Source organism: Trachypithecus francoisi, unplaced genomic scaffold (genome assembly GCF_009764315.1).
Source record: "Trachypithecus francoisi isolate TF-2019V2 unplaced genomic scaffold, Tfra_2.0 Lachesis_group7, whole genome shotgun sequence".
NCBI lineage: Eukaryota > Metazoa > Chordata > Mammalia > Primates > Cercopithecidae > Trachypithecus > Trachypithecus francoisi.
In genome coordinates this window covers 67773480-67783433 of record NW_022681472.1, presented here as the reverse complement: position 1 = coordinate 67783433, position 9954 = coordinate 67773480, and the positions used below count along the sequence as shown (strand labels likewise).

At 33.6% G+C, this 9954-nt stretch overlaps 1 protein-coding gene across 1 annotated transcript in view; it reads right to left on the bottom strand.

Moving 5' to 3' along the window:
* Nucleotides 1-1386: 1386 nt before the first annotated feature.
* Nucleotides 1387-9954, bottom strand: part of LOC117079070 (CUB and sushi domain-containing protein 3-like) — a 230638-nt gene continuing 222070 nt past the window's right edge. The window contains exons 16-17 of the mRNA XM_033202697.1: nt 5704-5820; nt 1387-1505 (exon numbers count right to left, since the gene is read on the bottom strand). Coding sequence (XP_033058588.1) covers nt 1387-1505; nt 5704-5820 — 236 coding nt within the window. The remainder of the gene's footprint in view (nt 1506-5703; nt 5821-9954) is intronic.

Genomic DNA, 9954 nt, shown 5'->3' with positions numbered 1-9954 from the left:
GTTTTTAACATAGTACTATAACAAAATTATTTGTTTTTTAAAATTATAATCTTATAATGTGAGCAATATCCTAAGGAAAGATGTTTCTAGGTTAACTGGAAGAAAAATACTTCAATGAGAAATAGGAAAGATAGTGGTCGTGAATAAGAAACAAACAAAATACATTTAAGTAGGAAAAAAGTTCAAGGTAGTGGCAGCTACTTTTTTAAAAAGCCTCTCCTACAGCAATATGCAAAAGGGTTTGGTAACTCTGTATACCATTTGCACACAGGAGACTAGATTGACAAGTACTTCGGATGATATAGGGATTCATAAATTTGAAACTTATACAACCAAGAGATTGTGCCAATAATAAAAGATAGGTGAGAAGGTAGATTACTGGGGCAGATGTAAGGTTTTTATGCCCACTTTGAACATACCAAGTGTGAAAACTAGTCTTGGGAAAGAATAAGCTCTGTACACTAATAAATATGCCTTCAGGGTGTGTCTTCTAGGAGGTAGAGCTATCTGGAATGCTAAACACAAAATTAAGTCACCATCGACTACACTGGATATCCTCAGGATGTTTTACATGTTGGAATTTTCCAAGAAATCTGAATGTCAGTTTGCAGTCCACACAGCTGATGCATGCTTTATACTGCAACTTATATTAAGATTTTCCACGTAAAATTATATATATATATGTGTGTGTATAGATACAGATATAGATATGTAGTTTGCCCTTTATAGTGGATTGAATAGTGTTCTCCAAAATTTATGTTCACCAAGAAGTCCAGAATGTCACCATACCTAGAAACAGGGTTTTTGCAGACGTAATTAGTTAAGGATCAAGATGATATCATATTAGAGTAGAGCGGGCCCTAAATCCAATAAGTGGTGTCATTATAAGAACAAGAGAAAACAGAGAGATACACAGAAACAGACAGATAGGAGAAACAGTCTTGTAAAGAGGGAGTCAGAGATTGGAGTAAGTCAGTTATAAGCCCAGGAACCTCAAGGCTTGCTGGGAGTCACCAGAAACTAGGAAGAAGCAATGAAGAATGCTTCTCTAGAGCCGACAGAGGAAGTGTGGCATTACTGACACGTTGATTTTAGGCATCCAGCCTCTGGACTGTGAGAGAATAAAATTAAGCCACTAAGCCTGTGGTACTTTGTTATAGTAGCCTCAGGACACGAATATGTCCTCTGTTACACATAATTCCTAGAAAGTAAGAAGAGGATGATTGAAGAGAGATGGAGGTGGGAGAATAGGAAGGAATGATAATTCCAACAATATTTCATGTGACTATTTCAATATTTCATGTGAAATTAATCCAGATATCATGTTGCTAATTGCAAATTATTTCTTCTGAATTATAAGGAGGTCTTCCCTCTGTTTTTAAAATTTCATCTCCTCCAATTGCCTGAATTTTTTTTTTTTTTTAACCAGTTGATACACCTCATATCTTCAGCTTTGTCTTCTCTACTGTGTCTTTCTCTTTGGGCTTTAAGTACCCCAGTATCTGCTGGAGTAAGAGAAAATAAACAAAACCAAACATTATCTGCCGATTTACACTCTACTTTGACTGTCATCCTATTTATTTATGTTTCTTCTCAGCCAGGATTGTTGAGATAGAAATCCACACATTTATTCCCAAATTTTACTAATTCCTCCCTCCCTGAAATCTTATTTGGACTCCTATACTCTAGGTATAAGTATAATACATATTAATAAAAAAATTTCCCTCTGACAATGTTAACAGTTCTCTTACATTCTAAAGCATGTTATCTATACCAAATGAAAAGTAAAATAAAATTGGTCTTCCATGTTTCTGACACTTAAATATAATTCATAAAGTCTTAAGCAACTAAACCACAAGAAAAAGCAACTGGTGATTAAACATTGAAAAATGAAGAAAAATTAAATATATTTTATTGATAGATAAGTAGGATTTTTTAAATCCAAAAAGCCAATGTAATTAGTCTTATATGTAGAATAAGGGGAGTAAAATATTAATTAATGATATCCAATTGATCCATAACTGTTATTTTTCTAAGAATAATAAAACAAGTAGAATCCTGCAGGATGAATATTGCCAAAATCTGACCCCAATACCTGAATTCAAATGAAATTTAGTGATGCTCATGAAAACATTATGAATTGACATTTGTCTTATTTATAAAAACTAAAAGATGGCAATTGACTGACAAAGAGTATTTACTCAATCAACCAGTAAAGCAGAGTAATATGCATATATTTATTAGGTTGGTGTAAAAGTAATTGTGGTTTTTGCCATTAAAAGTAATGGCAAAAATAACTTATAGGCATTTAATTCTACACCAGGCAAAAAAAAAAAAAAAAGTAATTTGGTATCACATGGCCTGTAAGAAACACAAGTAGCTCATCTGGAATTATCTGAAAAAATCTGTTATCTCTTCTTATCTTGAAGGACTAAAAATGTTCTGTTAGACTATTTCAGAGACAATAGGCATATGTAAAGTCATGTAGATGATCTTTCGTGGGTGATTTAATTTATTTTCATGTGTAATGTTGGTTATATGTTATTTTCTTTTTACATAAGGATGTTAGAGCCTTAACCCCTATGTAAAATGCAATCCAATGAATGCACTGAGTGTATTTGACAGACATTGTGCTAAATCAGTGGTTCCCAACCTTTTTGGCATGAGGGACAGGTTTTGTGAAAGACAATCTTTCCATGGGATGGTTTCAGTGATCCACTTCAGATCATCAGGCATTAGTTAGGTTCTGATAAGGAGTGCACAACCTAGATCCCTCACATGCACAGTTCACAAAAGGGTTTGCACTCCTATGGGAATCGAATGCCACAGCTTATCTGACAGGAGGTGGAGCTCAGGCAGTAATGATAGCTCACCTGCCACTCACTTCCTGCTGTGCGGGCCAGTTCCTAACAGGCCAAGGACCAGTACCAGTCCATGACCCAGGGGTGAGGAACCCCTGTGCTAAACGATGTAAAAGTCATGTTCTAAGAGCATCTGCATATAAAAGGTATAGAAGAAGGAATTATTATAATTTGAGATAAATGACAGTAAAAGAAAAAAATGTGGGAAGTGATATGTGATGAAAAGTAATAAATATAGCTCAATGTGGCAACAGAAAAAAATTATGGCAAAGTGAGAATGAGAGGAAGCCGAAGCAAAATAGAAATCTGATTTGTAGAGATCCAGTAACTGCTGCTTGACCATCTCTCAACAAAGAGGTAAAGGAAGGTAATAGGAAGGTAATAGGAAGAAGTCAAGAGTCAGTATTTATTTACTTCCACTATCCTACTCCCAGAAAATTGTAAGGGATCATCAGATGATTGAACAGCCACTGGGATATAAAACCCAAAATATTTGTTTTCATGCTTTAACTAAATAACATAAATAGTTGTTTTATTTTAAAAATGCTATTTTTAAGATCTTAGTTCAATCCAATAATGTAGGTCATTTAATTTAACCTTTTTCGGGGGTAGAAGAGGAGACAGGGGATGTTTTGTATGAATGTGAACATAAAGAAGAAGGTGTATATGTGTACTTGTGTATGCATATGACTTACTATGTTATTATGCCAATCACTCATATACATCAAATTATTATAAAATAACCATATAAGGTGTATTTACCATTGCTACTTTAGAGATGTGTAAGGTTCAGGCTGACAATGTGACTTGTCCAGTGAAAATAGCAAGTAAGTTAAGATGAGCCTGAACCCAGAAATCTGACTTGAAAGCTGGCATTTGTTAACCTAATGATATTAAGCATGAAGTATGTTAGACATACTTTACATGTGTATATATCTCTCTCATTTACTGCTCACATCTCTAATCTATAAGCAAAATGATACCAAATTTATAAATAAAGAGGCAGTCTCAAAGAGATTATGTAACTTGTCCAAAGGCAGATAGTTAACATGTGACAAGGCTGAAATTAGAATACAGGTGCTTAAATATATATGTAACTTAAAATGAAGAATGATGCAACATTTGTAAAATAAAATTAGTTTTTTACTAATAAATCAAAGCACACTTTGTTTTGTCCACAAAAAACAAGAAGATTCATTTGAAAAATAGTTTTAAAAACCAACTATTATTGGCTCAACATAGCAGTTTTTTTAATATTAAGAGGATTAAATTCAACTTATATTAACCCTACAAAAATATAGATTTCATTCTTTAGGAATCTGTTAATTTACTTTTATTTCAATTAGTACTTTTTCTTTCTCTTTTTGAGCATACATAGGCTACAGTAATACATCTCCAAGGTGACCAGCATGTCTATTTGTCAGGACACTAAATGGCTAATTTTCCTCTTTCTCATTCCTTTGGCCACATGGCATCCCAAGAATAATAGGATAAATAGTGACTTCCAAAGAGGACTCAGAGAGCCATGAAGTTTTCTAGATAATAATTGTTAGGATTCTGTCAGCAACCATGTAACATTTTTTTGCATCTGGGGAGCATAAAATTCTCTAGCAAAGGAAGGACTCAAAAGGCAAAAAATAAACACAATTAAGGGAATGATATTTTTCTTTCTAAACTGTCATTCTCTTTACTATCAAAGAGCTCACCTTTGATTCAACCGATTGATATGCTAGGGGAAAGAAATACTTTGTAGAGTACAAAAATATACACTTTGCTAATGCTGGCATCATCACTCTATTTAAATGTTAAAATAAAAAGTTTAGTACTTCATTTCTGATGACAGTGCTCTCAAGTAAGTTGAAGATCTTGGACTTGTTTCAGAAGGATGAAAAGGAGGATATATAGGTATCTGGTTATAAGAAATTGGACTGGAAGCATCAGCTTATTTTATATCTCAGTAGCAGAAATGTTAAGTCAAGATGTTATCCAGCTATCTCTAATGATAAAATCCATGTCCTTCTGCTGAAATACTGAGTCATCCAGACCCAGACATTCCTTATAGCTATAACAAATCCTTTACTATGTAACACAACGCTGTAAATCTAAATTGTAGAAGTCTATGAACTTTACTGCTCTCTAAATTTCCCTTGCCTATCCATCCATGAACAGAGCTTAATCTGGGTTAGATCCATCTAGATCTCAGAACCAAAACCTTTAGAAGCCAGATAAGTGACTTCTAAGACGTGTGATCAGAAAGATGTGAAGGCAGCAAAGGACACATTGTCTTCTTAGTGCCGATGCAGAACAGACTGTCAGGTTGACAAGATGAGCTGAAATGTCCTTTGCTGTCTTTTTGTATTTATTGCTGTCCCTGAAACTAGATGCTTAAAACCAAAAGCTCTTCTTTCTGGAAATGTGTTAATAAACTATAAAATTGATATGATTGTTTTGTAAATACTTTTATTACTATTGTAATAGTTCAATATTTTACTTAATACATATTTTACAGAGCAGCCTTGGCTGTATGCTCCAGTAATTTCCCAGTTTATAAAATTCCAATATGAAGGCACTTGCAAGGTTACTGATATACTCATTTTTAAAAATTAAAAACAATCCTGTTTTCATTTTTGTATTGTTGTTCACCTGTGTACTTGACTGTAAATTCAGATTGAGTAAGATGACCTCAAAATTGTATTATTACAAAACCACCATCTAAAAAGAATTGCAAAGTAAGATACTTTATGGATAGTAGGTATTTTCATTTAAAAATTTTGAATAGCATGTAGTGAAAAATAAAGCATGTCTGGATGAAATACTACATAATAAGTCGAATCTTACTTACCAAACTCCTTTGGAACTGCTATAGAATAAACACAATTATGTCCCACACTGTAATTTTTTGGATAGTTTGGTGATAGAACAGTGCCTTCTGAACCTGTTGAACGACTTCCACAGGGTGCTAGGAAAAAATAGTGAAAATATGATTTTTAGAAAAAAGTTTAAAAAAATTCATACCATGGTTATCTTCTTCAAATAAAAATATATGGCTACTGGAATTTAAGGTGTATAATTTATTTGCAACTTTTAATAAGATCTTCTAGTGTTAAATATTTAAAAAATAAAAAAGTGTATAAACAAAATTTTATAAGTATTCCAATTTCCTCTTCTCAGAAACAAAGTATAATATAATAATGTTGTAATGGTGTTATCTAGAAATACAATAATGGTGGCCTAGCTTTCATTTGTGATAAGAGTGTGAAATTGATTATCTTTTTTATAATAATGATAAATTACATACGCAAGTGGGAAATTGTATTACTTGCTGACAGGCTTTGAAATTCTACTCAGATTCAACACTATGTGTGAGACATGAATGGCTGTACAAACACATTCACCCACTCATCTAAGTATTCTACTTTCTCATCAATCTTTATCTGCATATATAATTTACCTTGAAATCAGAGGAGTTATTGATGGTGCCTTGAGGCAGACTTATTGGCTACCTCAGGCCCAATGTGGTATGTTAAAAAAAAAGAAAAAAAAAAAGAAAAGATGAGGGTGAAATTAATGTTTCTGATAAACTGTAGATGGGGGTTATTCACAAGATAGGGGATGCATTAGGATTCATAGTTCTAGAACTCAAGAGAGACCTGAGCTAAATGGAGATTTAGTATAGAAAGCATATGGTTGGTAACTGATATTCTTTAAGTGAATAAGATCACTCTGAAAAGCATGCAGAATGAGAAAAGATGGGCAAAGAGGAGGTTCTGGAAAACACCAAAGGTTTAAAATCAGATAAAGAGTGGCTGACTCCAGAGAAATTGTTCTCCTGGGGGCCAAGGGAGAAGAGTTTCAGTAAAAAGCAAGTGTTCAAAGAGGTAAATATTGCAAAGTGATTAATAAATGAAAAAGAAGTCTGAAGTCTGGGTTGACTTGGCAATCTGGAGTGTAAGACTGGAGATTTTCTGCCCCAGGTCTAGAGTGTGCATGAAGAGGGATTTATTTTTCTTTTTAAACACCTTGCAAGCTGGCCCTGCTCCTTCACCCTTTGAGTACCTTTCTTCAGATTAGGAGCCATTCTTCTTGCAGAGCACACTGTCTGGTATGCTCTCCTACACTGTAGGTTTTTCAGGGTGCCTTCTGAGGGTAGGGCTGTGCCTGTTACAGACAGCTAGTAGGAAGTCCGCTGTCACTGCCCCTCATATTTTACCAGTATTAAAGCTGATAGTTTGATTTCCTTTGAAGTTTTGCAGTAAGGACAGAGTATAATTTATTACTCCCCTCAAACACCAAAAGGAGTTTTTCTGGTGCTATTAATAGAGTAGTTTCAACTAGAGCAGCTCGCTGCAAGTTATAGTCAGCAGGCCAGACTATGGACCAAGAAAGTTTTTTACATTTTTAAAGAGTTACAAACAAAACAAAAACTACAGAAGAATATTTCAAAGATATATGTGGCCAGCAAAGCCCAAAATAGTATCTGGTCCTTTACAGAAGAAGTTTGCCAACCCCTGAACTAGAGTGGGGTGGGGGCAAGTAGGGGAAGCTAGAGATTACAGTTGGATGAAGAACAAATGGTATATAAACAAATACAAAAGTAACCAGAATTATGAATACAAATGGGAGGGAAACATATTAAGTAGTTTGCAGATGCAAAGTTGAATGAGTGTTCTTTGTTGATTTAATAGGGAGGAAGGAATTATTACACAAGGAAAATCAGGAGCATTGACCTAGAAATAAGATCAAGAACAAAAGTGCAGTGATTCCCATTAGATATCAGTAGTGGTTTATCTCTGTGACTTGAGAAAAGGAGATTAGAAATAGATAGGTGTAGCTTTTATACTGGGAATTTATAGAAGTTAATGTCTGATTTTCCTTTTAAAGTGCACTGCATGCAGTGATGAATTAGGTACCTCCAGAAGAGTTATGACAGTTTGAAAAAGTAAAAACTTGTGATTAATTATTGGTCAAAGTTTTAAAATAGAGCAATACAGTATATTTAAAAAACACACACACACAACACAAAAAGGATGTTGTATTGAGTTGAGTGACTAATGAATATTCTGCCTTTTTTCCTTAACATTCTATAAAAAGGTAATAAATACTTAGAATGAAACACACTAAAATTAGAATTCTCTAAAAAAAGCAAGAAATTGACAGTGATTATAATAACCAAAGATGCATCCCTTTCATCACTCATTATTGTTTGAGATTAGAGCAGTCAGGTGTTATTCTTATTTCAGTACTGATAACTTTATTCAACTGATAATGCTACTGATGAGAGAATCATTCAAGAATGGGCAGTATGTCTTATGTTAATCTTCTTTCTGATTTTAAGGTGTTCCAGAATTAAAATTACAATACTTTGAATGAACATGACAAAAACTATTAAACTCTTATTTTTATATTTGGAAAGTATGAATAGAAATGGAAAATTCTAACTCAAGTTCAGTTCTGTGACTTAGTCATGAACATTGTACCATCCTATATTAACATGTGTCTGACAGCCAGGATTTGTTTTATATATTTTATTTTGTATAACTGACATTTAGGACAGCTTTTATTAAAAATCATACTTAGAAATATGAAGGTTCTTTTAAATTACAAATATATTATAAGGTTAAAATTTAATCACATGGTAGTATTATATTAGATTCTGTTATTTGTACTTGTAACCATAATTTTCTGTTTATTTTGATGAGTGCCTACAGCGTGGCCTAATTTATAGTCAATAACAGAATATTATAGTGAGTGATAATAATTATGCAGTGGTTATTATTATAAATAAGGGAAAAATAATTATGCTCTGAGATACACATCTATTGTAATCTGTTTTATATTAGGTTGGTGCAAAAGTGATTGTGGTTTTGGGAATTACTTTTAATGGCAAAAACTGCAATTACTTTTTCACTAACCTAATATTCATAAAATATAAATGGAATAATAATTAAGCCAGGCCAACTTCACAGATTCTCCTAATATTGGTCTCCGGAAGCTTTTTATATTCTTACTTCCTGTTTTAATGTCATCTTATTGACTAATCGAGAAAAGGGCAGCTTTTATCTTTCTGGCTCTTAATCAGTTGAAGATAAAAGCATGTCAGACCTTTGGATTCTATTCTTATTTTTGCTATTGGACATATGTCACATATACCTGTGGACTTTTTGTCAAATTGGCTGTTATTTCTCTAAACAGCCTATATTCCTTGTAATGCAGTAAACATAAGAACCCATCTGTTCCTGATTATAGCTTATGTAGTTAATAAATCCATATTTTTATTTTTTAATTTATTTTTATTTTTATTTCTTGAGAACAAGTTTTGCTTTTGTTTCCCAGGATGGAGTGCAATGGCTCCATCTCGGCTAGCTTCAACCTCCACCTCCCAGGTTCAAGAGATTCTCCTACCTCAGCCTACAGAGTAGCTGGGATTACAGCCATGCACCACCATGCCCAGCTAATTTTTGTATTATTAGTAGAGATGGCATTTTACCATGTTGACCAGGCTGGTCTTGAACTCCTGATTTCAGGTGATCCATCCATCTTGGCCTCCTAAAGTGCTGGGATTATAGGCGTGAGCCACTGCGCCCAGCCTAAATCTATATTTTTAATAGTATGTTTGTAGAACATTTGAATTTAAGAAGATATGGTTCTATGATTAAGTGAGTGTGGGAAACACATGAGTGAAGGACTTGAGACTTTAGTAAGGTTTAGGGAATATCATGCTCTTTCTTGCAAACTTATTTGATCATGGAAAACTTTTTTACATGTAATATCTTACAGGACCTGCCTCCTTCAGAACATACTTGACAAAAGGCCAAAGTGATGATTCTAAAATGTGTTTTCTTTTGGTAATAATTTTAATGTTTATGTAATTGATAACAATTAATTGTAATTTTGCCACACCAAAGAACTGTGTCTTATGTATACCTATAGAGCCCAATAAGTTAGAGATTGAAAATGTCAAACTTAGCCTACTTATAAAATGCCATTATTCTAGATTTGCTCTCCCTGACTCTTGGGGTCCAACAAAGAATCAGTTTGTTGCTCATAACCTTATGTGATTTATCAGCTTCTCTAGCTTCTCTGCCTCTGTAAC